Source organism: Choloepus didactylus, chromosome 7 (assembly GCF_015220235.1).
Source record: "Choloepus didactylus isolate mChoDid1 chromosome 7, mChoDid1.pri, whole genome shotgun sequence".
NCBI classification, from domain to species: domain Eukaryota; kingdom Metazoa; phylum Chordata; class Mammalia; order Pilosa; family Megalonychidae; genus Choloepus; species Choloepus didactylus.
This window is the reverse complement of record NC_051313.1, coordinates 118748757-118776093: the sequence shown is the minus strand read 5'-3', so window position 1 is coordinate 118776093 and position 27337 is coordinate 118748757. Positions and strand designations below refer to the sequence as shown.

General features: G+C 40.1%; 2 protein-coding genes across 4 annotated transcripts in view; one reads left to right on the top strand and one right to left on the bottom strand.

Annotated features, from left to right (window-relative positions):
- Window positions 1-383: 383 nt before the first annotated feature.
- LOC119539988 (HLA class II histocompatibility antigen, DP alpha 1 chain) lies at window positions 384-20187 on the bottom strand. Of its 2 annotated transcripts, none has more exons than XM_037843932.1 (5): window positions 20008-20187; window positions 15568-15810; window positions 14946-15227; window positions 14578-14728; window positions 384-726 (listed from the first exon to the last, which is right to left on the bottom strand). In XM_037843932.1, exons 1-5 carry the CDS (start codon window positions 20087-20089, stop codon window positions 723-725), a joined length of 762 nt encoding a protein of 253 aa, XP_037699860.1. In that variant the 5' UTR covers window positions 20090-20187; the 3' UTR covers window positions 384-722. The 2 variants fall into 2 exon arrangements, with proteins under 2 accessions (XP_037699860.1, XP_037699859.1); XM_037843931.1 differs by having other exon boundaries at window positions 15568-15813; window positions 20008-20186.
- A 2991-nt stretch (window positions 20188-23178) lies between these two features.
- LOC119539320 (HLA class II histocompatibility antigen, DP beta 1 chain-like) overlaps window positions 23179-27337 on the top strand; it is a 37036-nt gene continuing 32877 nt past the window's right edge. For both annotated transcript variants that reach the window (XM_037842761.1, XM_037842760.1), the window contains exon 1: window positions 23179-23353. In XM_037842761.1, the coding sequence (XP_037698689.1) occupies window positions 23257-23353 (97 nt within the window). In that variant the 5' untranslated portion in view covers window positions 23179-23256. The remainder of the gene's footprint in view (window positions 23354-27337) is intronic.

Below are 27337 nucleotides of genomic sequence, written 5' to 3'. Positions count from 1 at the left end.
CTATGGTTACAGTCCAGCCTTGGAAAAGAAGTACAGGGGTGATGGGTGTTCTAAGTAAATCCTGGATTCCATATCCTCCTGAAATCTCATCCCAGACAGACCAAACCTCTTCCCTCAGACACTAATCACTGCAGTCTACAAACCAAATCCAACCACAGCTTCACCCAAGTCATATTTCCTCCAATATCTTCACCCCACCCCACCTTAACCTGTAGGTAGGGAAGAAATCAGGGCTGAGTCCCTATTCTAAGATCCTTCCTTCCAGGTTGGGTCAGAATCTTCAATATCCACACACAGAATTCAGCTTAAAATCACACCTTCATACAATATTAGCATATGTGACCTGACCCAAGGCTTACAGTAAGAACTCAGAGGCATACAGCTCTGAAATACTGAAGGATTTATTGGTCTTGGGGAATTCTCAAGAAGGGTGCAGTGGAGAGTTCTTCAAAGGAGATGAGGGGATGGGGAGTCCGGTGAGGGGATCATCTCCTCACCAGTGCTACAAAACATCAACATTGATAACCTTCTTTGTTTTAGGAATTTTCTAGGGGTTGGGTGCTTTAAGGTCACAAAAAAAAAAAAAGACTTTGGACTTGAAGGAATCAGCAAGTAAGTCATGGTAGAGAGCACAAGAAGGCAGTAAGAAGGGAAGTTAAGACTGAAGTTCGCAGGGCAGCTGGAATTCAGATCTCTGCCAGGTCTTCTTTACAGAATTATTTTCACCTGCAACAAGACACACACAGTTACTGTTATCCTTGGGTTCAGGACTCAAGGCTCAAGCCCACCTTCCCCACTTCCTTTATACCTACTCCCCCTTTCCCTCCCCTGTCCAGGCCCTAGGAGAAGGTGCTCATCCCTGCACGTGCCGCTGTCCTTCACGTGTGCAGAAGCAAGGAGAACCCTAAAGCGATGGGGGCTGGCTTGAGGGGAACCCCAAATGTTTCAAGACTCCAAATATCCTGAGAAGGGGAGGGACCAAATCACTGAGGTGACAGAAAAAGCTCAACTCTGGGATGATAACAGTGAAGGAAGGATAATTGTCACACTCTATAAAACTGCTCTTTGAATGGATTCCAAAAACCAATGTATACTTTTTCAGCTGGCTCTTACAGAACATTTGACACTACACAGTATTTTCTTGTTCCTGAAAATCTTTACTCCCTTGGCTTATATGTTAATACATTCTCCTAATTCTTCTGCCGCTGCTTTTTCTATTTTCTTTGAATACTTCTCTTTCTATATTTTGTTGATCATGGATTTTTGTGTAAATTGGATTTTTAAAAAATAACACATTGACTTACCATTTATCTTGTGTACTTAGTTTTTGGTGCCCCCTTAAATTTTCCACTCAAAGTGATGCCTTACTTGCCTCACTTCAGTACCTGCTCTGCTTTCTATAATTCCTCTCAAAGCCTGACATTAACCAGTACTCTTCTCATTCTATTTTTCTCATTCTAAACAATCTCTTTGGACAATTTCGTCCTTTGCCATACCTTTAACAATGACCCATCTATATGTGGATTATTGCCAAAGTTATTTATCTCAATCCTAGACTCCTCTACTAAACTTTGGACACCCATTTCCAATTACTTACTGAACTCCCCACTTAGTTGTGTAACAGACAGCGCCAACCCAGCATGTCCAAAATTAAGCTCTTTATTTTTTCCCCAAACCCACCTCTGCTCTTCTATTGATTATCTTAATAAATGGCACAATCATTTATTTTATACTTAAGATGGGAACCTGTATCCAGTCAATGAAAAATCCTATTAATTCCAACTCTGATGTATCTCTCAAATCTGTCTTCTCCTGTATATGCACTCTGCCATTGTTGTAATACATGTTTTACTATTTTTCACAACCATTAGCATCTATGTTACCACCAGTGTCATCATTTTATAAGTAAATTTCATCATGCCTGATAAAAATATCCACAGTTATACTTTAGATTGCCTGCCAGCCTTTCAAATTCCAATTCCAATTCCATAAATTACTAGATCTGTGATCTTGGAGAAGTTATGGTTTCAAAATCAGGGTCTTCTTTGTAAACTAGAAATAATAGTAGAGCCTATCTAAAAGGATTGTTGAGAAGATTAAATGACATTACATCTATAAAAAGTGTAGAAGCATCCTCAGTAAATATTCAACAAATGTTTAAGATTATCATGTCATTCTACTTAGAATCCCTCAGTGGCCTCACAATTAATTTCCGTATAAAATTCAAAGCAGAGCATACATGGTATATAAAGACCTTATAAAAGGTTTCCTGCCTTCCTCTTCAGCTTTCTGTCATGCCCCAATATACATCCTTCTTTATAACCATGCTCAACTCCTTGAATGAATTATGTTCTTTTGAACTTCTGTTTCTTTCTATGTGTTTTTCTTTCTGCCTCAATGCTTTTCCTTTCTTTTCCTGACTATTTTTTACTATTTACCAAGTTTTATGCATTTACTTATCCTGGAGGTCTTTCTTTCACCTTGCCAAGGCTCCAAGTAATACTTTAATTATAACATTTGCCATACTATGTTCTAATAATTGTTTTCTATTTTTGTATTCTCTGTTCACAGGAAATTTTTGTTTATAAAATCTGCAAGCCCAGCAAAGAGCCTTGGACAAAGCAAGTACTCAATAAATACATATTGGATGAATTAATAATATGCTCAGTAAGTCAACAGACACTTGTCAATATGCCAGGACATGTGCTAGATTTTACAGGTATGTAGATGAATATGAGGGGGCTTCTGATTCATGACAAGATGGCAAACCAACAAGAATTCCTCATTTCTTCCCCACACAAATCTCTATGGCAAAATTATAAAAGAGCAAAGGAAGCCTGAATATAAGGAACCAACATAAAACTAAATGAAACATCTGGAGAGATCACAGGCCGTTGTGAACTAGTGTGCAGGGGGCAGGGGCTAGACGAGGCAGGGGCAGGAACTGATTTGGCCCAAAGCTAGTTACAGCAGCGGCGTAACTTCTTGGAGCTTTTAAGTTTTGCTCTTGCCTCTCTCCCACTTTGCCTCTGGAGAATCACTGCCTGCCTCACTGCCTTTGTGAGACATAAATCAGCAGCACACCAAGCCTCACGTTGTTGGCAGGATAATATCAGGGTAATAGTAAAGCCTGCAGGTGTGAGATACAGGCTACTCATACCAGGGGGCAGTCAGTGATGGCTCTCTGATGCCTGAGACGCCTCTACTCTGGGATTCATTATCACCCATCTCCTTAAATTCACTAGGAAGGGGCTCACAAAAGGCTACAGTCTCTCCCTCCAAATATATTGCTAGACAGGGTAAGTAATAACATGAGCTTAGAGGGCAAAATAATTAAACATATCAATAGAACACATACCGCAAAAAAAAAAAAAGACAGAAAAATTCAAAAACCCATACCACATAGATAGGAATTGATGAAACAAACATCAAGATTTCAAAATAAGCAGAATATATTGTCTGAAAAAAGGGCAAATATTGTTGATATGAAAGTAACCCAAAGTTAAAAAATGACCAAGCTTGAAATATTAGATATAAGAAATGCAAGAGGCAGGACAAGATGGCAGACTGGTGAGCTGTATGTTTTAGTTACTCCTCCAGGAAAGTAGGTAGAAAGCCAGGAACTGCGTGGACTGGACACCACAGAGCAATCTGACTTTGGGCATACTTCATACAACACTCATGAAAACGCGGAACTGCTGAGATCAGCGAAATCTGTAAGTTTTTGTGGCCAGGGGACCCGCGCCCCTCCCTGCCAGGCTCAGTCCCGTGGGAGGAGGGGCTGTCAGCTCCGGGAAGGAGAAGGGAGAACTGCAGTGGCAGCCCTTATCGGAAACTCATTCTGCTGATCCAACTCCAACCATAGATAGACTGAGACCAGACACCAGAGAATCTGAGAGCAGCCAGCCCAGCAGAGAGGAGAAAGGCATAGAAAAAAAACAACACGAAAAACTCCAAAATAAAAGCGGAGGATTTTTGGAGTTCTGGTGAACATAGAAAGGGGAAAGGCAGAGCTCAGGCCTGAGCTCAGGCCCTAAGGCGCATATGCAAATCCCGAAGAAAAGCTGATCTCTCTGCCCTGTGGACCTTTCCTTAATGGCCCTGGTTGCTTTGTCTCTTAGCATTTCAATAACCCATTAGATCTCTGAGGAGGACCCTTTTTTTTTTTTTTTAATCCTTTTCTCTTTTTCTAAAACAATTACTCTAAGAAGTCCAATACACAAAGCTTCAAAGACTTGCAATTTGGGCAGGTCAAGTCAAGAGCAGAACTAGGAGAGCTCTGAGACAAAAGGCAATAATCCAGTGGCTGAGAAAATTCACTAAACACCACAACTTCCCAAGAAAAGGGGGGTGTCTGCTCACAGCCATCATCCTGGTGGACAGGAAACACTCCTGCCCATCGCCAGCCCCATAGCCCAGAGCTGCCCCAGACAACCCAGTGTGACGGAAGGGCTTCAAATAACAGGCACACACCACAAAACTGGCCGTGGACATTAGCCTTCCCTGCAACCTCAGCTGATTGTCCCAGAGTTGGGAAGGTAGAGCAGTGTGAATTAACAAAGCCCCATTCAGCCATCATTTCAGCAGACTGGGAGCCTCCCTACACAGCCCAGCAGCCCAGAACTGCCCTGGGGGGACGGCACTCACCTGTGACATAGCACAGTCATCCCTCAACAGAGGACCCGGGGTGCACGGCCTGGAAGAGGGGCCCACTTGCAAGTCTCAGGAGCCATACGCCAATACCAAGGACTTATGGGTCAGTGGCAGAGACAAACTGTGGCAGGACTGAACTGAAGGATTAGACTATTGCAGCAGCTTTAAAACTCTAGGATCACCAGGGAGATTTGATTGTTAGAGCCACCCCCCGTCCCTGACTGCCCAGAAACACGCCCCATATACAGGGCAGGCAACACCAACTACACACGCAAGCTTGGTACACCAGTTGGACCCCACAAGACTCACTCCCCCACTCACCAAAAAGGCTAAGCAGGGGAGAACTGGCTTGTGGAGAACAGGTGGCTCGTGGACGCCACCTGCTGGTTAGTTAGAGAAAGTGTACTCCACGAAGCTGTAGATCTGATAAATTAGACATAAGGACTTCAATTGGTCTACAAATCCTAAAACAACCCTATCAAGTTCAGCAAATGCCACAAGGCCAAAAACAACAGAAAATTATAAAGCATATGAAAAAACCAGACGATATGAATGACCCAAGCCCAAGCACCCAAATCAAAAGACCAGAAGAGACACAGCACCTAGAGCAGCTACTCAAAGAACTAAAGATGAACAATGAGACCATAGTACGGGAGACAAAGGAAATCAAGAAGACCCTAGAAAAGCATAAAGAAGACATTGCAAGACTAAATAAAAAAATGGATGATCTTATGGAAATTAAAGAAACTGTTGACCAAATAAAAAAGATTCTGGACACTCATAGTACAAGACTAGAGGAAGTTGAACAACGAATCAGTGACCTCGAAGATGACAGAATGGAAAATGAAAGCATAAAAGAAAGAATGGGGAAAAAATTGAAAAAATCGAAATGAACCTCAGGGATATGATAGATATTATGAAATGTCCAAATATAAGACTCATTGGTGTCCCAGAAGGGGAAGAAAAGGGTAAAGGTCTAGGAAGAGTATTCAAAGAAATTGTTGGGGAAAACTTCACAAATCTTCTAAACAACATAAATACACAAATCATAAATGCTCAGCGAACCCCAAATAGAATAAATCCAAATAAACCCACTCCGAGACATATACTGATCACACTGTCAAACACAGAAGAGAAGGAGCAAGTTCTGAAAGCAGCAAGAGAAAAGCAATTCACCACATACAAAGGAAACAGCATAAGACTAAGTAGTGACTACTCAGCAGCCACCATGGAGGCAAGAAGGCAGTGGCACGATATATTTAAAATTCTGAGTGAGAAAAATTTCCAGCCAAGAATACTTTATCCAGCAAAGCTCTCCTTCAAATTTGAGGGAGAGCTTAAATTTTTCACAGACAAACAAATGCTGAGAGAATTTGCTAACAAGAGACCTGCCCTACTGGAGATACTAAAGAGAGCCCTACAGACAGAGAAACAAAGAAAGGACAGAGAGACTTGGAGAAAGGTTCAGTACTAAAGAGATTCGGTATGGGTACAATAAAGGATATTAATAGAGAGAGGGGAAAAATATGACAAACATAAACCAAAGGATAAGATGGCTGATTCAAGAAATGCCTTCACGGTTATAACGTTGAATGTAAATGGATTAAACTCCCCAATTAAAAGATATAGATTCACAGAATGGATCAAAAAAATGAACCATCAATATGTTGCATACAAGAGACTCATCTTAGACACAGGGACACAAAGAAACTGAAAGTGAAAGGATGGAAAAAAATATTTCATTCAAGTTACAGCCAAAAGAAAGCAGGTGTAGCAATATTAATCTCAGATAAAATAGACTTCAAATGCAGGGATGTTTTGAGAGACAAAGAAGGCCACTACATACTAATAAAAGGGGCAATTCAGCAAGAAGAAATAACAATCGTAAATGTCTATGCACCCAATCAAGGTGCCACAAAATACATGAGAGAAACACTGGCAAAACTAAAGGAAGCAATCGATGTTTCCACAATAATTGTGGGAGACTTCAACACATCACTCTCTCCTATAGATAGATCAACCAGACAGAAGACCAATAAGGAAATTGAAAACCAAAACAATCTGATAAATGAATTAGATTTAACAGACATATACAGGACATTACATCCCAAATCACCAGGATACACATACTTTTCTAGTGCTCATGGAACTTTCTCCAGAATAGATCATATGCTGGGACATAAAACAAGCCTCAATAAATTTAAAAAGATTGAAATTATTCAAAGCACATTCTCTGACCACAATGGAATACAATTAGAAGTCAATAACCATCAGAGACTTAGAAAATTCGCAAATACCTGGAGGTTAAACAACACACTCCTAAACAATCAGTGGGTTAAAGAAGAAATAGCAAGAGAAATTGCTAAATATATACAGACGAATGAAAATGAGAACACAACATACCAAAACCTATGGGATGTAGCAAAAGCAGTGCTAAGGGGGAAATTTATAGCACTAAACGCATATATTAAAAAGGAAGAAAGAGCCAAAATCAGAGAACTAATGGATCAACTGAAGAAGCTAGAAAATGAACAGCAAACCAATCCTAAACCAAGTACAAGAAAAGAAATCACAAGGATTCAAGCAGAAATAAATGACATAGAGAACAAAAAAACAAAAGAGAGGATAAATATCACCAAAAGTTTGTTCTTTGAGAAGATCAACAAGATTGACAAGCCCCTAGCTAGACTGACAAAATCAAAAAGAGAGAAGACCCATATAAACAAAATAATGAATAAAAAAGGTGACATAACTGCAGATCCTGAAGAAATTAAAAAAATTATAAGAGGATACTATGAACAACTGTATGGCAACAAACTGGATAATGTAGAAGAAATGGACAATTTCCTGGAAACATATGAACAACCTAGACTGACCAGAGAAGAAATAGAAGACCTCAACCAACCCATCACAAGCAAAGAGATCCAATCAGTCATCAAAAATCTTCCCACAAATAAATGCCCAGGGCCAGATGGCTTCACAGGGGAATTCTACCAAACTTTCCAGAAAGAACTGACACCAATCTTACTCAAACTCTTTCAAAACATTGAAGAAAATGGAACACTACCTAACTCATTTTATGAAGCTAACATCAATCTAATACCAAAACCAGGCAAAGATGCTACAAAAAAGGAAAACTACCGGCCAATCTCCCTAATGAATACAGATGCAAAAATCCTCAACAAAATACTTGCAAATCGAATCCAAAGACACATTAAAAAAATCATACACCATGACCAAGTGGGGTTCATTCCAGGCATGCAAGGATGGTTCAACATAAGAAAATCAATCAATGTATTACAACAGATTAACAAGTCAAAAGGGAAAAATCAATTGATCATCTCAATAGATGCTGAAAAAGCATTTGACAAAATCCAACATCCGTTTTTGATAAAAACACTTCAAAAGGTAGGAATTGAAGGAAACTTCCTCAACATGATAAAGAGCATATATGAAAAACCCACAGCCAGCATTGTACTCAATGGTGAGAGACTGAAAGCCTTCCCTCTAAGATCAGGAACAAGACAAGGATGCCTGCTGTCACCACTGTTATTCAACATTGTGCTGGAAGTGCTAGCCAGGGCAATCCAGCAAGACAAAGAAATAAAAGGCATCCAAATTGGAAAAGAAGAAGTAAAACTGTCATTGTTTGCAGATGATATGATCTTATATCTAGAAAACCCTGAGAAATCGACGATACAGCTACTAGAGCTAATAAAGAAATTTAGCAAAGTAGCGGGATACAAGGTTAATGCACATAAGTCAGTAATGTTTCTACATGCTAGAAATGAACAAACTGAAGAGACACTCAAGAAAAAGATACCATTTTCAATAGGAACTAAAAAAATCAAGTACCTAGGAATAAACTTAACCAAAGATGTAAAGGACCTATACAAAGAAAACTACATAATTCTACTAAAAGAAATAGAAGGGGACCTTAAAAGATGGAAAAATATTCCATGTTCATGGATAGGAAGACTAAATGTCATTAAGATGTCAATTCTACCCAAACTCATCTACAGATTCAATGCAATCCCAATCAAAATTCCAACAACCTACTTTGCAGACTTGGAAAAGCTAGTTATCAAATTTATTTGGAAAGGGAAGATGCCTCAAATTGCTAAAGACACTCTAAAAAAGAAAAACGAAGTGGGAGGACTTACACTCCCTGACTTTGAAGGTTATTATGAAGCCACAGTTGCCAAAACAGCATGGTACTGGCACAAAGATAGACATATAGATCAATGGAATCGAACTGGCAATTCAGAGATAGACCCTCAGATCTATGGCCGACTGATCTTTGATAAGGCCCCCAAAGTCACTGAACTGAGTCATAATGGTCTTTTCAACAAATGGGGCTGGGAGAGTTGGATATCCATATCCAAAAGAATGAAAGAGGACCCCTACCTCACCCCCTACACAAAAATTAACTCAAAATGGACCAAAGATCTCAATATAAAAGAAAGTACCATAAAACTCCTAGAAGATAATGTAGGAAAACATCTTCAAGACCTTGTATTAGGCGGCCACTTCCTAGACTTTACACCGAAAGCACAAGCAACAAAAGAGAAAATAGATAAATGGGAACTCCTCAAGCTTAGAAGTTTCTGCACCTCAAAGGAATTTCTCAAAAAGGTAAAGAGGCAGCCAACTCAATGGGAAAAAATTTTTGGAAACCATGTATCTGACAAAAGACTGATATCTTGCATATACAAAGAAATCCTACAACTCAATGACAATAGTACAGACAGCCCAATTATAAAATGGGCAAAAGATATGAAAAGACAGTTCTCTGAAGAGGAAATACAAATGACCAAGAAACACATGAAAAAATGTTCAGCTTCACTAGCTATTAGAGAGATGCAAATTAAGACCACAATGAGATACCATCTAACACCGGTTAGAATGGCTGCCATTAAACAAACAGGAAACTACAAATGCTGGAAGGGATGTTGAGAAATTGGAACTCTTATTCACTGTTGGTGGGACTGTATAATGGTTCAGCCACTCTGGAAGTCAGTCTGGCAGTTCCTTAGAAAACTAGATATAGAGCTACCATTCGATCCGGCGATTGCACTTCTCGTTATATACCCGGAAGATCGGAAAGCAGTGACACGAACAGATATCTGCACGCCAATGTTCATAGCAGCATTATTCACAATTGCCAAGAGATGGAAACAACCTAAATGTCCTTCAACAGATGAGTGGATAAATAAAATGTGGTATATACACACGATGGAATACTACGCGTCAGTAAGAAGGAACGATCTCGTGAAACATATGACAACATGGACGAACCTTGAAGACATAATGCTGAGTGAAATAAGCCAGGCACAAAAAGAGAAATATTATATGCTACCACTAATGTGAACTTTCAAAAATGTAAAACAAATGGTTTATAATGCAGAATGTAGGGGAACTAGCAGTAGAGAGTAATTAAGGAAGGGGGAACAATAATCCAAGAAGAACAGATAAGCTTTTTAACGTTCTGGGGATGCCCAGAAATGGCTATGGTCTGTTAATTTCTGATGGATATAGTAGGAACAAGTTCACAGAAAGGTTGCTATATTATGTAACTTTCTTGGGGTAAAGTAGGAACATGTTGGAAGTTAAGCAGTTATCTTAGGTTAGTTGTCTTTTTCTTACTCCCTTGTTATGGTCTCTTTGAAATGTTCTTTTATTGTATGTTTGTTTTCTTTTTAACTGTTTTTTTCATACAGTTGATTTAAAAAAGAAGGGAAAGTTAAAAAAAAAAAAAGAAAGAAAGAAAAACAAGGAAAAAAAATGATGTAGTGCCCCCTCGAGGAGCCTGTGGAGAATGCAGGGGTATTCGCCTACCCCACCTCGATGGTTGCTAACATGACCACAGACATAGGAGACTGGTGGTTTGATGGGTTGAGCCCTCTACCATAAGTTTTACCCTTGGGAAGATGGTTGCTGCAAAGGAGAGGCTAAGCCTCCCTATATTTGTGCCTAAGAGTCTCCTCCTGAATGCCTCTTTGTTGCTCAGATGTGGCCCTCTCTCTCTGGCTAAGCCAACTTGAAAGGTGAAATCACTGCCCTCCCCCCTACGTGGGATCAGATACCCAGGGGAGTGAATCTCCCTGGCAACGTGGAATATGACTCCCGGGGAGGAATGTAGACCCGGCATCGTGAGACGGAGAACATCTTCTTGACCAAAAGGGGGATGTGAAAGGAAATGAAATAAGCTTCAGTGGCAGAGAGATTCCAAAAGGAGCCAAGAGGTCACTCCGGTGGGCACTCTTACGCACACTTTAGACAACCCTTTTTAGGTTCTACAGAATTGGGGTAGCTGGTGGTGGATACCTGAAACTATCAAACTACAACCCAGAACCCATGAATCTCGAAGACAGATGTATAAAAATGTAGCTTATGAGGGGTGACAATGGGATTGGGAAAGCCATAAGGACCACACTCCACTTTGTCTAGTTTATGGATGGATGAGTAGAAAAATAGGGGAAGGAAACAAACAGACAAAGGTACCCAGTGTTCTTTTTTACTTCAATTGCTCTTTTTCACTCTAATTATTATTCTTGTTATTTTTGTGTGTGTGCTAATGAAGGTGTCAGGGATTGATTTAGGTGATGAATGTACAACTATGTAATGGTACTGTAAACAATCGAAAGTACGATTTGTTTTGTATGACTGCGTGGTATGTGAATATATCTCAATAAAATGATTTTAAAAAAAAAAGAACACTCAGGCAAAAAAAAATGCAGTATAAGCATGAGAAATGCTGGCATGTGTGACTTATAATTAAAATAAAAGCTAAAAACATAAACATCTGGAGTTCAAGCAAATATTTAGAGAAACAAAGTTTCAAATAGTTACCATAGTAATAGGGGATGTACTGCTAATTACTTTTTTCTTTTAACCCTTACACTGAGTTATTCCATGCTGATGAAAAGAAAACACATACCTTATTTAAATAAACACTCCTCAATGCCACATGCCTGAGATTGCATATATGCTAGTAGAATAAAAAATTTTTTAAAAACCTTAGAATTATATAACACAAAGAGTAAACCCTATTGTAAAGAATGGGCTATAGGTAATAGCACAATTATAAAATGTTCTTTCATGAATTTTAACAAATGTACCACACTAATGCAAGATGTTAATAATAGGCTGATATATGAGAACTCTGTATTTGATGTGTAATTTTTCTGTAAACCTACAACTTCTCTCATAAAAAAATGTAAATTCTGGAAAAAAAGAATATGTGGAATAAATGCATTATTATTATAAAAAAAAAAGTGTTCATAGAGTTTCAAAGAGGAGAAATAAGAGAAAAACCTTACATACATTCATTGTAGTTAAACTTAATAACATCAAAGGTGATGAGAAAGTTCTGGAAATGTCCCAAGAGAAAGAACAAATCATCTACTAATGAAGACAAGAATCAGACTGACAGCAGACAGTAGATGCAAGAAAATTATGCATAAATATTTTCAAAGTACTGGAGCAAAAGAAATTTGAACCCTATTTTATTTCCTGGAAAGTTTTTATTTAAATGTGAAGGTGCAAAAAAAAGATATTTTCAGGAATACAAGGCTTCAGAAGACTTATTACCCAAAGATTCACTCTTGAAGGAAGTGTTCAAATAAGAAAAGAAATCATTTCAGGATAAGCTGTAAAAGATATGAAAAGTAAGAGCTATTAAACAACTTAATACATATTGTTTATTGGTATCCATAATAATCCAGAAAGAAATTGATTAGAGTCTATTTCTAGTCAATATCAAGATGGTGGAAGAAGGCAGGTCAGGTGTATGAGGCTGAGATCAAAAGGGACATGAGAGCATATACAGCGTACGTTGGATTGTTTTCATGGGGAAGGGAGAGGAGGGATATTGGTTAGTTTAAGAAAACTCAAAAGGGATAAATAAAATAACATGATTCTTAAATTAATGGCAACTGAGGGAACTTGTGCAAGCTGTTAAGACATATTACAAAGTCGTAGTAATCAAAACACTAGGATACTGGCACAAGAAGAGACAAATAGAGCAATGAACAAAATAGAGCTCAAACACGGATCCATTTATAATGGAACTTTATATATAATAAAGGGGCTCCACGAACCTATGGAGAAAAGGTAAACCATATACTAGTGTTGGGAAAACTGACCCAGTGTATGGAGAAAAATAAAACTTGATCCCCATTTAACATCAAACACTACGGTGTATCCCAGATATATTAACTAAATGTGAAATTTAAAACGAGAGAAGATATTGCAAGGGAGCAACTTTGAGACTTGAGCATGGGAAAACTCCATAATCTCAAATTTCAAAAACAGAAGCATAAAATAAAATATTTATAGGTTTGATTATGAAACTATTAAAGATTTCTGTTTAATAAAGGATACCAAGGAGGAAGTTGCCAGAAGTCAAATTAGGAGAAAACATTTGCAATGCTTAAAACTGACAAAGGACTAGTAGCAAGTCTATACAGGTAACTACTGCAAATCAATAAGGAAAAGACAGGAGCCCAAAGCAGAAAAATGAGCAAGACTATAAACTGGAAATTCACGGAAGAGGAATCGCAAGTGGCTAGCAAATCTAGAAGATAGTTCAATCACAAATAATTAAATAAATGCAAATTAAACAGCAATAATATATTCTTTTCGTCATATGAAATTAGAAAACTGGATAATGTCCAATGTTGAGGTGGATTTAAGAGTTGCAGAAAATTGCAGGTACTGCTGGGGGAAATACAGATGAGTACAGCCATTCTGGTGAGCAGCTGAGCAGTACATTGCCAAATTAAGAAGTTGCATTCCAATGACCCAGCAACTCCTTTCTAGGGTACGTAAGTTCTGTAGACGCATATTTGTATGGGAACATAAACACTGTTTGCAATAATGGGGAGCTAGAGGCAATCCAGGTGTCGCAGGGGGAATACAGATAAGCGGACAAGCATGGAACAGCTAAAGCAATAGGCTAGATTGCAGAATTACATCCATAATACTACTTTGGCCCATTAAAAATACATGTACACTAAACAATACTATTACATTATATTAGGATATATACAAATAAAAGGAAATGTGTCAAATCCATTAGACCATTTACTTGTGGGTTCTGAGTAAAGATTAGAAATGGGAGTGGGGACAGAGGGTAGAATAGAGCAAGTAAATCAAGAGCAGAACTTGCAAGGACTGAGGATGCTTGACTTCACTCTCTGCACCTGAGGTCCAGCAGAAAAATAAAAACAGTAATCATGAATAAGATGTGCTCATCACCGTGGAAAAAACACTAATGGGAAGAGAATTACAAAAGAGCTAAATAGATAAAATGTGGCAAGTACCATGATAAATAAGAAACTATAGAACCCCGGAAGGAGAGTTTGTATGAGCTTTGCCACTCAGTGAATCCCAGTGGTTTTCAGTGGAGATAGCAACCAAACTGTCTCTCATGCTGTGCTATAATTATATACAGAAATGTCTATCTGCCTCCACTACTAGACTATGGGTGCCTTGAGAGTTTGGACTTGGTCATTTCCTTCACAAACTAAAGAGGAAGTATAGGGTAGTGGTTAAGCAAACAGTCTTGAATTTGAACACTAGCTCACACACTACCTCCTAGCTGTGTGATCTTGGTCAAATTGCTCAACGTTTCTGTGCCTGGTACCGCACATGTGTAAAATGATGACAATATTAGTACTGTGGAGAAAAATGAGTTAATAAATGCAAAGTACTCAGAATAGTGCCTAACATAGTCATTACTTGAGAAATTATCAGTATTATTTTTATTATTATGCAGCTCAATGCTTTTAACCCTATAAGAGATCAGTGTACACTGATCATATTGAATTCTTCTTCCCCTCCTTATATACCACAGATCCCAGACTCCAACATCTTTTCCTCTGATGTTATCCTACGGTCCCTGCCCACAGAATAACTCACAGGGGCCCCCGGGCCCGGGGGTCACTGCTGGATCGCAGAGCCCTTGTGATGAGGGTGGTGCCAGCAATGATGCCCACCAGCCCCACCGCCAGGCCCAGGGCACAGACCACAGTCTCCGTCGTCTCAGGCATCTGGATGGGCTCCTGGGCCTCTGGGAAGAGAATAAAGAGACGATATCAGAAGGTGCAGGGAGAGGTGGGGCTGGCCTGGGGTAGGTACAGGTGTTGAAGCTTATAGACCATTTGATGGCATGTTAGGGTAAGGAGTGGACTGAGACCTGGTGAGTGGGGAAGGTTGGTGCCGAGGGCACCAGGTCCTGGGGGTAGAGGGTCCCAGGGAGGGTGTGGAGAGGGAAAGGGTCTTCCTACCCCAGTGCTTGAGAAGCGGCTCGTCCAGGCCCCAGTGCTCCGCCTTGCAGTCATAGAAGTCCTCGGCTGAGGGCACGAAGGTCAGGTAGTGGAACTTGTGGAAACTGTAATCTGTTCTGGGCAGGAAGAGGCTCTCCCCGACACCCTCGGTGACCGGCTGCCCGTTGCGCAGCCACGTGACGTTGAGCACCGGCGGGAAGAACTTGTCCAGGTGGCAGATGAGGGTGTTGGGCCGACCCAGCTCCACAGGCTCCTTGGGAAACACGGTCACCTCGGGGGGCTCTGAGGGGAGACGGGACCTGGTGAGTCCCTGTCTGGGCTGAATCACAAAGGCTCCACTTTTGGGATCTTACATATCTCAGGCTCAGGCTTTACGGTACCTCTGGGTTTCTGAATCAGAGCAAGAATCTCATTCTACTGATTAATCTCACTCAGCTCAACCTTTCTCTTGGATAAGGATGATCCAAACTCTCAGCTGGACTGGGCTGAGCCATGGTCACTCAGGGAAAGAGGGTCACTCAGCTGTGGGCACCTGGGTCTCCCTCCCACTCTGCATGTGACAGAAGAATCTCCCATCCCGTCCCAGTTGGGCTACAGAGGAAGAAGCAAAGATAGACAGTACCACTGGTGGCCTGGGTGTGGTTGGAACGTTTGATCATGACATTCAAATTGCTCTTCATTATGGCGATGTTGGCCAGCCCACCCTGAGCCTCAAAGGAAAAGGCTCGGCCAAACTCCGGCAGATGCCAGACAGTCTCCTTCTTATCCAGATCCACGTAGAACATCTCATCCTCATCAAACTCAAACATATACTCTCCAGAAGGTCTATGTGTCTGTACAAACTCTTCATAAGTTGATATATGGTCTGCTGCATAAAGAAAGAAAGTAGGCAAAGATGATAAAATGTAAATTTGAATATGTAAGTGGCAGAGGTCATAAATGGACAATGATTTGTTAATGTAGAAAAGGCAGATGGAAAAAGGCCAAAGGAAGAACATAGGGGGAAGAAGGATTAACACTAAAAGAAGATAATGCAGAGAAGACAAGAGCAGATATAAAAGGAAATGAGGGAGGAATGAAATGAGAGAAGAGGATCATTGAGGAGTTGAGATGCTTCCCAGGTCTTTGAAATACTATGCATCCTGGCTCTCGAGAAATATTAATAATGCTAACAGGTAACATTTATTGAGCATATACTGTTCTAAGTACTGTACATATATTTACTCATTTAATTGTCACAGTAACCCTACGAAGCAAACACATGCATGCTATTTTATGAATGAGGAAATGCAGAGAGATTAAGTATTTTGCTCAAGCCCACACAGCTATTGGTGGAACTAGTAGAGTTTTTCCTCTCCCCAAACGATCTCAGAATTCTTCTAGGCCCACAGATGTAAAATTATTTTTAGAGTCTTGGGAGAATTTTATTTTTCCTACTTAAAGAGAAAAAAGGGGGAAGTAGAAAATTGAGGGGAAAAGAAAACATCTTTCAAGTTGTAGTGCTATTTATAGTATTTAATTTTCTATTTCACTGATGAACATTAAACTGCAGGGTGTATAGTTTTCTTTATAAGATTTTTCATTTTAGTTACATTAAATTCAAAAGTTCAGAACAGTTATTTTGGCAATGGTTCCAAAGCTTTTCATTTTTGTTTTAAAAGAGCTACAAGTTTTTGCAGAGTTTGAAATACCTATGGAATTTAAGTTCTTTTGTTTCTTTCTTTTTTTTTTTTTCAATTCCGTGAGAGAGAAAAGAGAAACCATAACATTCTGCATTTTTCACCTCTACGTTCAGACTCCTCCTATGTTGCATGTTTATTTGCTACTGGGATCCCAAATGTTTTTACATATCTTTATAGATATAACCATTAAAAATATAATTTCTTAATCTTTATCAGTTTATAAGACCTATGGGATTTAAGTTATTTTGTTTCTTAGTCTTTATCAGTTTATAAAAAATAGGAACAAACAAGAGAGTAACAGAAAAACTGTCATTATTAAATAAAGCAATGAAAATATGAGACATTTGGGGTTTGGAATAATAGATGAATAAGAGAGAAAGGGGACTTTAGAGGTTATCTTGTCTAACTGTAATATTCATGGATTTCCCTACAGCGGCTCTAACATACAGTGACCCACTCTGTGCTTGGACATTTACAGTGGGAGGGAGATAATTTCTTCACGAGGGTAGTTACAGCCCTTCTCAGTTTTAAAAACACAGAGGAAGCACCTTCAGAAAAGAGGATAAAATAGAAAGAGACAAAATCTCTAATTATGAGAACAAAATTGCCAACGTGAATGTAGTTTGTACTTCTTTTGATGCTTTATGTTTCAACTTCTTCACAAATTCTAAGGTCTAAAGTTCTGGTAGATTGAGAATAATGATTTTCCTTTAAATATCATTTTCACTCATCTCAGACAAAAAAATATTATAAGCTTGCTATATATCAAACATTGTTAAACACTAGAGATTCAAATAAAAATAAGGCATTGTTCATGTCCTTGAGATTCTTAGAATCCCCTGAAGGAGACAGACAAGCAAAAAGACAACAGCATGCACATTGCCATAAGTTCAGAAATACTGATATGCACTAGGTGCTATCAGGAACACAGAGGAAGGACAGGAAAATCAAATAAGGCATTAGGGAAGTTTTCCTGGAGAATGTGTTGCTTGAGTTTAGACAGTCAGAAAACAGGGTAAAAAGCCATTTCTCACACAGGGAGAAGAATATTCAAAAAGTGTAGGCCCAGCTTGACATGTGACATATTTAGAGAAATGCAAAGTCTTCGATTTGATTGGAACTTAGGTCAGATATGGGACAGTAGGAGTAGATGAGAAGAGACAGGCAGGGGTGAGATCATGGTGGGCCTGGCATGGAAAGCTCAGGAGTTTAAATGCTATCCTGAAAGCCACAAGGAATTATTGAAGGAATTTAAACAGTAAGGTGACATAACAGATTTATAATTTAGGAGCATGGCTGTGGTAGGAGTGTGCAGAATGGATGGGAGAAGCCTGGTTTAGAGAAAAAAACAGAAGCTCTTGTAGGAATAAAAAGAGTGATAATGAGCATCACAGCAGAAGGAAGGGAGAAGAGGAATGAATTTGAATGGCATTAAAAGGATTAGATTAGAATCTGTAGAAACTCGTGAGTAATAGGATGGGGGTGAGATAAGGGAGATAGAGGAGTCCTAGATGACTGTTTCATTCCTAGACTGGCCAGTGCAATGAACTTTATTCCATTATCTAAAGAGATAATAAAGGAAGAGGGTCTGATGGGAAGAAAATGTTTAGTTCAATTTGGGGCAAACTGAGTTTAAGACATCTAAAAGGGATCTAAGTAGAAATGATCAGTAAGCAGTTGAACATGATGCCTGGCTCTTAGGAGAGGGATTTGGGTCAGTGACAGAGAACTGGGACTGAGTCATCAGTGGTAGCTGAAGTTTAGATGAGATTGTCCAGGAAGAGTGCATAAAATAAGAATTTCAGAAATCTGAGGATACATCTCTGGAGAACATGAAAATTAAGAGACAATTTCACAGGAGAATGAAGATGATCCAGAGAAATAGGAGAAAAACATGGCCAAAGTTAAAGGAGGATTTAAAAAGTTCCAAGAAGAAATAAGAAAGAATTAGATTATGGTGGAACTGTCATCAAGAACTAAAGCCAGACAGACATTGAGAAGTCCTCACTGGGCTTGAGTTTCTATTTCGGTCATTGAAGACCCATCAGAGTGTATCTTCAGTCGTGTATTGGAGACAGAAGTCAGAATGCAGCAGGTTGAGGACTGATTAAAATAAAACAAAGTAAAAAAAAATTATGAACTTCTCCAAGAAGTTAGCTACAAAGGTGTGGACACACAGAGAGTATCACCAAGGTAGGATGCAGAGTTCAGGCAAAGCTGGCTTTTATTTATTTGTTATGTTTGCATTTTTTAGGTAGAGAACATGCTGATATGTTGAGGGAGGAGCCAGTAGGGAGAGAAGCACTAAAGGTAGAGCCAAATTAATTGATCATATCTATAGAAAACTCTAAAAAGTATTCATACATGTATGAAGGCAGGTTCCTTATGATGTTGATTATAACACAACATTGAAAATAAAACGTAAATGATTATCAACAGAGCAATAGGTGCTTCTTTCTCTCTAGTTTCATCTCCTCTTCAACTTCTATCCATCCCCTAGAATCCATATCTAAAAACTGTATGGGACCACGGTGCATCTTCTGGGGATCTGCTTTTATATAAAGGACTCTAACCCTTCACATCACTAGATTTTTGGGACAGCAGAGGAAAAGAGTGTTCCCTAAAATTTACATTCCTGGCTGAGCCCTTGTGGCTGTACAAAGCCTAAGTCTCTCAAAGCAGCAACAGTCCCCTGGGTCACTCAGGATCTGAATCACAAGGTTGACAAAAACATAGAAACACCTCTGTCTTGGGAGAAAAAAGCATTTGAAGTACCCTCAAAGATCCTGGCAGGGTCCTAGGATCCTGGGAGAGAGGAGGAACACAGGATCTTATGGATTTTTCTCCTCACACACAGGACCCATTAGCTCAGAGTCCCTCAAAAGCAGACACAAGAAGTGGAGGAGAGGGATCTAGGAGTAGTACAAGGGGCAGGGGATCCCTGAAGGGTTCAGTTAGAAAGTCACCGTGTGCAGAATTCTGGGGTAATGCGAAGAGTATGATCATCAGAATCGAGTCTGGGTTTAAGCCTTGGCTCTTTGACTTTGTGTATAACCTCAGAAATGTATTAATCATTCTGAGTTTCAGTTTTTTCTTCACAAAAATGAAGTAATAATATCTTCCTTGAAGATTGTTGTGAGGAGAAAATGAAGAAAGATACTAAGTAGATAATCTAGTAAATAGTGGCTGCTATTATTATTGTTACAATTAGGACAAGAGGGAACAAAGGAGAACCTCATCAAGGGAGTGAAGAAGAAAGAGAGGGTACAGGGAGGAAAAGGGATCAATGAGTCCCTGAGATCTCTAACCCTAAAGCAACAATTCATAGTGCCCTGCCCCACCTCTCACCCTCACTGTCTCCAGTCCTCCTGAGCACTCACCCTTGATGGCCTCAGCTCCTTGGAGACTCAGAAGGAAAGCCAGAGAGAGGGCTCTCAGGATCAGAGCTTTATTCTGGAACATTCTCTCTTTGGAATGTGGGGTCTACAATGACCAGTGAGAGAGCACAGGAGCAGTGATGAGGAACTGGGGCTGGATGGAGGCAGACAGACTCTGAAATTGTGGGCTTGTATCACCCAAAAATGTCCAAAAGGGGTAGAGAGGAAATGGCATGGCTAGCCAGGCTCAACCAATCCGGGAAATAACTGAGCTGACAGTGTCTGTTGCTGGGTAAAGAGGATACTGGAAGGGGCTGGGGAGGAGATGGGAGAATTTTCAGAAACCAGCATGGTCAAGGAACTCCAATTTTAAGATACATTTTCAGGGTTAGAGAGAAACTTGAAAAGATAAGTCACTCTAGCATTCTTCTGATGGCAATTGATTTGTATAATGTTCTGTGATAGCATAGGGTTAGTTTTCCTTCCTTCATTCCCCATCCCCACCTTCAACATTCAAGTTATCTTTGATGGTTTCTTCTAAATAATTTTTGCAAAATAATTTTTAAATTTATTTCACCAAGTTTACAAAAATATTCTGCTGGTATTTAGTTGTAAATGAACTATCTAATAAAAAATATAATTAATTTTTGTGCCCACCTGCCTCCTCTTTTTTGTTTAATTATTTATGTAAAAATTTTACAATTTCATTCAGAGGTTTAATTAACATGAATGAAGCTGATCTTTAAGCATCTTTCCATTCTTGGTTACTTTTATTAGTGAAATTTCCGGATAATACTTATTTATTCAGATTTCTTATTATTTGAATTTGTCTGGTAAACAAGCTGTCTGAAGGTAATATTAATTTTTTGCTTTAGATTACTACTCATTTTATTTAATTTTCATATAAGAATGGGCACTCTTCCCTTGATCTTGTTTTTAAGAGAGATTTCTCAAATGTTTTTCTATTACATGTAATGCTTATTTTTGTTTTATATTCTCCTTACCATATTTAAGTAATTATTTTTCTATTCTTATTTTAAATGTTTTTATTTTGGAGTATTTCTTTGGTATTCATAGTTAAGATCATAGAATTGATTTCATGCCTAATAGACCTCTTATGCTATGTAAATCTTTTTGTCTCCTGCATTATATATGCTACCATTTTGTTTACATTTTAATATCTATGTTAATAGTTGATGTTGGTTTGACATTTTCTTCATTAAATTTTGTGGTCCAACAGGATCACATTTTATAAGTTTGTAAATTAGGGAGTAATGTTCCCTGAAAGTTTGTAAAGTCTTCACTGTAAACACATCAAAATCAGATGCTTTGGAGGAGGTAGGATCCTTAATGATTTTTTTTCATTTTCTTCCTCATTTACTGGTCTATTTATATCCTCTATGGACTTTACTTTTCGAAAGCATTTTCAGATCTATTTATCTCATTTGACCTTTAGAGCAAGTTTTATCACCCCCATATTGAAGAGGAAGAAAGCGAAGCCTAGAAAAGGTAAGTAATTTCCTTAAAGTTGCAGCACATACTTGGTGGTAGAGCTGTTGTGTCTTCACTCTCAGGTGCAAGGTCCCTGGGCCTTACAGACCCTGGCAAGAGTCCTCCATAAGGACCCTCAGTGCTCTGCACCCTTCAGGGCTAACCAACCTCTGGGAGAAAGAGGATTGGATGGGAGCTGCTCACACAGATCTCCCTGAGCATAAGCCAGGCATGCAGACTACATTTTGAGTTCGGGGAGGAGAGTCTAATTTCACTATAAATCTTGCCACTGTATGACTTTTTTTTTTTTTCAAAATCCTGAACTTTATTTACGAGTGTAAAAGGATCACTGGACAGAAAAAAAAAAAAGTTAGAACAACAGTACAATAGATACAAAGATGGTCAAGATGAAAATAAAATTGAAATAAATGGTAGACAGCATTTCTGTGATGACCGTGACTCGATCCCACTAGCATTAGCGTGCTGATCATTGTGAGGAAGTTCAGAGAAGCAACACATCATGAATTCTCCAAACAGGAGCTCATAGATGGCATGACAGAATTAGGATGTGACAGCACAGAAACACTCAAGGGCCTGACACCCAAGATGGAACAAGAATCAAAAGAACCAGGATGGTTTGAGGATTTTTACCAGTTTACTTTTTTTAAAAATTCAGTTTTATTGAGATATATTCACATACTTTACAATCATCCATGGTGTACAATCAACTGTTTGCAGTACCATCATATAGTTGTGCATTCATCACCAATCTACTTTTGAACATTTTTCTTACATCAGAATCAGAATAAGAATAAAAAATAAAAGTAAAAGAGAGTACCAAAATCATCCCCCCATCCCACCCTATTTTTCATTTGTTTTTGTCCCCATTTTTCTACTCATCCATCCATACACTGGATAAAGTGAGTGCAACCCACAGGGTTTTCACAATCATGCTGTCACCCCTTGTAATCTACATTGTTATACAATCGTCTTCAAGAGTCAAGGCTGCTGGGTTGGAGTTTGGTAGTTTCAGGTATTTACTTCTAGCTATTCCAATACATTAAAGCCTAAGAGGTGTTATCTATATAGTGCATAAGAATGCCCACCAGAGTGACTTCTTGACTCCATTTGAAATCTCTCAGCCACTGAAGCTTTATTTCATTTCATTTCGCATCCCCCTTTTGGTCTAGAAGATGTTCTCAATCCCATGATGCCAGGTCCAGATTCATCCCCAGGAGTCTTATCCTGTGTTGCCAGGGAGATTTGCAACCCTGGGAGTCAGGTCCCACATAGGGGGAAGGGCAGTGAGTTCACCTGCCGAGGCCACTGTATGACTTTTTACACACTGTGATGGCCCTTGCTCCACCCCAGACTCACTTCTGTGAGTTTTTGGGGGGTGGCAGGTGGGGAAAGGGAAAGATAATCCCCAGAGATGGGCTACCAGAATATCAGAGATCTGCTTCAGAGCAAAGAAAACACACAATCTCCCCATACCTCCTGCCTTATTCGATAACTGAAAATGAGTATCACTCTCCTCCATCTATCAATTGTCAGACCTTTCACACTAAGCTTCTGCCCAGTGAGTGATGAGTCATATCAAGCTCAGTGTTCATTGGTTCCTTTCTGAGAATCTGTCCAATCCCAGGGGACATAGGAGATTATTTTGGTCCATGGTCTCTGATATTCCAGAGGGAAGTGCACTTAGTGAGTCCTTCTCTGACTGCAACTCTCTCTGCCTCGCCATCCTTTTCCACCTCCACAATGGTCCTGCAGGTCCCTGAAGGCCCCTGGACAGCGGCCCTGACAGTGTTACTGATGGTGCTGAGCAATCCCATGGTCCAGGGCAGGACCGCTCCAGGTAAGTGCAGCAGCTACTCCTGGAGGGCTGCCTGGCTCAGGGGGAAATTCCTGGGTCCTTTCCCTTTAAGGATTCTGACCCTGAGACGGTCCGTGGGGGCTCCCGCCACAGTCCAGGATCCATTCTCTCCAGCTAGGAAATCAGGCATACCTCTGGTTGTGATCCAGCAGGACTATTCTCTCTCCCAGAGACAAAGGCACAATGAGCAGGGAGGAGGACATGCTTGTCTCATGTGGAAAATGGGGCCTAGAGGCCCTGGATGGCTTTAGAGGGACAAGTTCAGCCAGCAAGTTCAGCCTCCTGAACAGAACGCAGAGGGGACTCCTAGAGGCGCTCTTGGCTGGGGTGCCTGGGCTCTAAGATCACCCTGCTGATTCAGTGCTGATTCAGTGCTCAGGGAGAAGGCCTTCTGATCTCTAGGGTAGAGCAGGAGCTACCCCCCTCAGACAGTGATGGCAACTTCATCAGAGAATATTTAGGTAGGACCAAGGAAGACAGTGATTGAGGGAGAGACTCTTTCCTCATGCTACCTCCCTGTGGTCGTTCAGTATTATAGCTCCTCGGATGAGAAGTCTGTCTATCCAGTGCTTCTTAGCTTTCCAGTCCAAATTTACATCCAACACTGTGAGAGGTAGGGCTGAAAAGTAAGTCATCTAGATCTTTCACTAATTTTCATCTTTCCTTTCCTAGAACCTTACTCCTTTATCTCCCTCCACACATCTCCCTAGAATATATTGCCTTCATTTTGCTTCTCCAGTTTCCGGGGGTAATAGCTTGAATCTCCTGAGTTTAGTCTCTCAAACCCAAGGCCCCTCTCCTCTTCCACTGAGCCCATTTGCTGATATGGGAGGGAAACCGGCAGATGTTAATCCCAGAGGGTGCTGGGAACTAACTAGCAAGGCAGGTCAGCTGTGCTTTCAGAATCCTGTGAACTGGAGAGGGATGAGGCTGGGAAAGAAGCTTTTGGATGATTCTGAATAATGTCCAGGAAGAGGCAAGGGGAAGCAGTGCTGTGATCCCGTAGGAAGAGCTGTTCTGTGGGATAATGGGCAGTGATGGGAGTTGCTCAGAAAACTCTGGACGTGGGGTGAACAGAGGGCAGAGTGGTATGTTATGGTGGGAGGGGGAGCTGGGGGGGGGTTGCAAAGGGTGAATTGAGACTTGTAGGAAGATTGAGATGAGAATGTGTAGGTATATGAAAGAGAAGAGGGAGGTAACCAGAGCACCCTGTACAGAATAAATGCTCAGTAAAACTTGCTGGAGACAGAAGAAGATGGCAGCATAGAGAGGACTGGAAGCTGGTTTGTCCCCCTGAAACAACTCATAAACAACCAGGAACAACTAGTAAATAATCTGGAATAACTGCGGGGGGGACAAACGTGACTGTCCACTCATCATACACCAACCTGAATTGGGAGGAATGCCCAAGATCGCAGCATAAAATCTGTAAGTAAAACCTGCAGATCCAAGCCAGGAGCCCCCTCCCCCCATGGCCTAAACTGCAAAGCCTCCTGGTGCTAGAGAGCAGCATTCTCTGAGCAAGTGAAGATAGCTCAACTGAGCTCCAGCTGGGGTTTTAATTAACAAATGTGGACTGCTGCATACAAGATATGAATTCCCAACAAGCAGACAGAGGCTTTTGGTGATGATTGACCTTGGAGAGCTGGAGGGTGGCCGCAGACTGGCCCTGAAGGGGACTTTCTGTCCCTTTTATGGCTCAGTGGAGAAAGCCTCAGCCATTTTCAGTTCCCAGTGTTCTGACCAGACAAGGGTGGAGATAGCACAGGCACAGAGTCTATTCAAATATAAATGACCTCGCCCTATGGGGTGTATTTTCCCTAAGAGGAAGAAGATGGTGCCAAGCTCTACTACTCACCTTCCATTGAGAACCAGACCCTAGAGCCTGGGGGAAAACAGCCATGGGCCTCACCTCCCTACACCAATCTGGAGTGATAGGCTGACAGGCGCCACCTGCTGGGCAGAAAGGCACAGTGATTGAGACCTCACAGGGTGCACCAATCTTCTAACACAAACCCTCAGGGAGATGTGATATGTTGCCTCCTGCTAAGACCTGAGCCCGTTCTGGTCTTGGAAAGCCTGATTGGGGTAACCAAGAAAATCAGATGCCTAGACAACAGAAAGCTACAACCTACACTAATAAAAACGAAGTTATGGCCCAGTCAAAGGAACAAACTTACACTTCAACTAAGATATAGGAATTTAAACAACTAATACTAAATCAGTTTAAAAAGTTCAGGGAAGATATGGCAAAAGAGATGAAGCGTATAATGAAAACACTGGGTTACATAAGGAAGAAATGGAAAGTTCTAAAAAACAACCGGTAGAATCTACGGAAATGAAAGTTACAACAAAAGAGATGAAAGACACAATGGAAACATATAACAGCAGATCTCAAGGGGCAGAAGAAAACACTCAGGAACTGGAGAACAATGCACCTGAAAGCCTACACACGAAAGAACAGATAGAGAAAAGAATGGAAAAATAAGAGCAATGTCTCTGGGAACTTAAGGACAAAATGAAATGCAGGAATGTACATGTCTTTGGTGTCCCAGAAAGAGAAGGGAAGGGAAAAGGGGTGGAAAGAATAATAGAGGAAATAATCAGTGAAAATTTCCCATCTCTTATGAAAGACATAAAATTACGAATCCAAGAAGTGCAGCATATCCCAAACAGAATAGATCTGAATAGGCCTACACCAAGACACTTAATAATCAGGTTATCAAACGTCAAAGATAAAGAGAGAATTCTGAAAGCAGCAAGAGAAAAGCAATCCATCACATGCAAGGGAAGCTTGATAAGACTATGTGTGGATTTCTCAATAGAAACCATGGAGGCAAGAAGGAAGTAGGATGATATATTTAAGATACTGAAAGAGAAAAACCACCAACCAAGAATCCTATATCTGGCAAAACTGTCCTTCAAATATGAGGGAGAGCTTAAAATATTCTCTGACAAACAGACAATGACAGAGTTTGTGAACAAGATACCTGCTCTATAGGAAATACTAAAGGGAGCACTGCAGACATAAAGGAAAAGACAGGAGTGAGAGGTTTGGAACACAATTTTGGGAGATGGTAGCACAGAAATGTAAGTACACTGAACAATGATGAATGTGAGTATGGTTGAAAGAGGAAAGTTAGGAGCATGTGGAACACCAGAACAAAAGACGAAAGGTAAAGACTGGGACTGTATCACTCAGTGAAACCTAGGGTGTTCAATGATTGTAATAAAAGGTACAAATATGTTTTTACATGAGGCATAACAAGTGAATATCAACACTGCAAGGTGTTAAAAATTGGGTGGGATTGGGGGTAAAATATAATCAATGCAAACTAGAGACTGTAATCAACAGAAACATTGTATTATGCTTCCTTTAATATAACAAAGGCAGTATACCAAAGCTAAATGCATATGGGTGGTGGGGCACAGGGTAAGGGTATGGTGCTCCTGGCATTGGTGATGTTGTCTGACTCTTTATCAGACTTTAGTTTAATGCTATTTTTCCTTTTGTTGCTTTCTAGCTATCAAGTTTTTTTCTCCTTTCTCCTTTTCTTTTTTCTTTTTCTTTTGTCTCTCTAACTTCTTTGACTCTTCCTCCTTCTCTGTGGAAGAAATGGAGATGTCCTTATATAGATAGTGGTGATGGTGCTGAATACATGAATACGTGACTATACAGGGAACCAACAATTGTTTACTTAGGATGGAATGTATGGTGTGTGAACAAAACCATGTTAAAAAAAATGGGTTGATGAAGAAATCTTGAGGGCACTATATTGAGTGAAATAAGACAGACACACAAGGACAAATATTGCATAGTCTCACTCATATGAACTAATTATAAAATGTAAACTCATAGACATGAAATATAAGTTACCAGGATATAGAATGAGGCTAAAGAATGGGGAGCAGTTGCTTATCATAAGCAGAATGTTCAACTAGGGTGAACTTAAACGTTTGGAAATG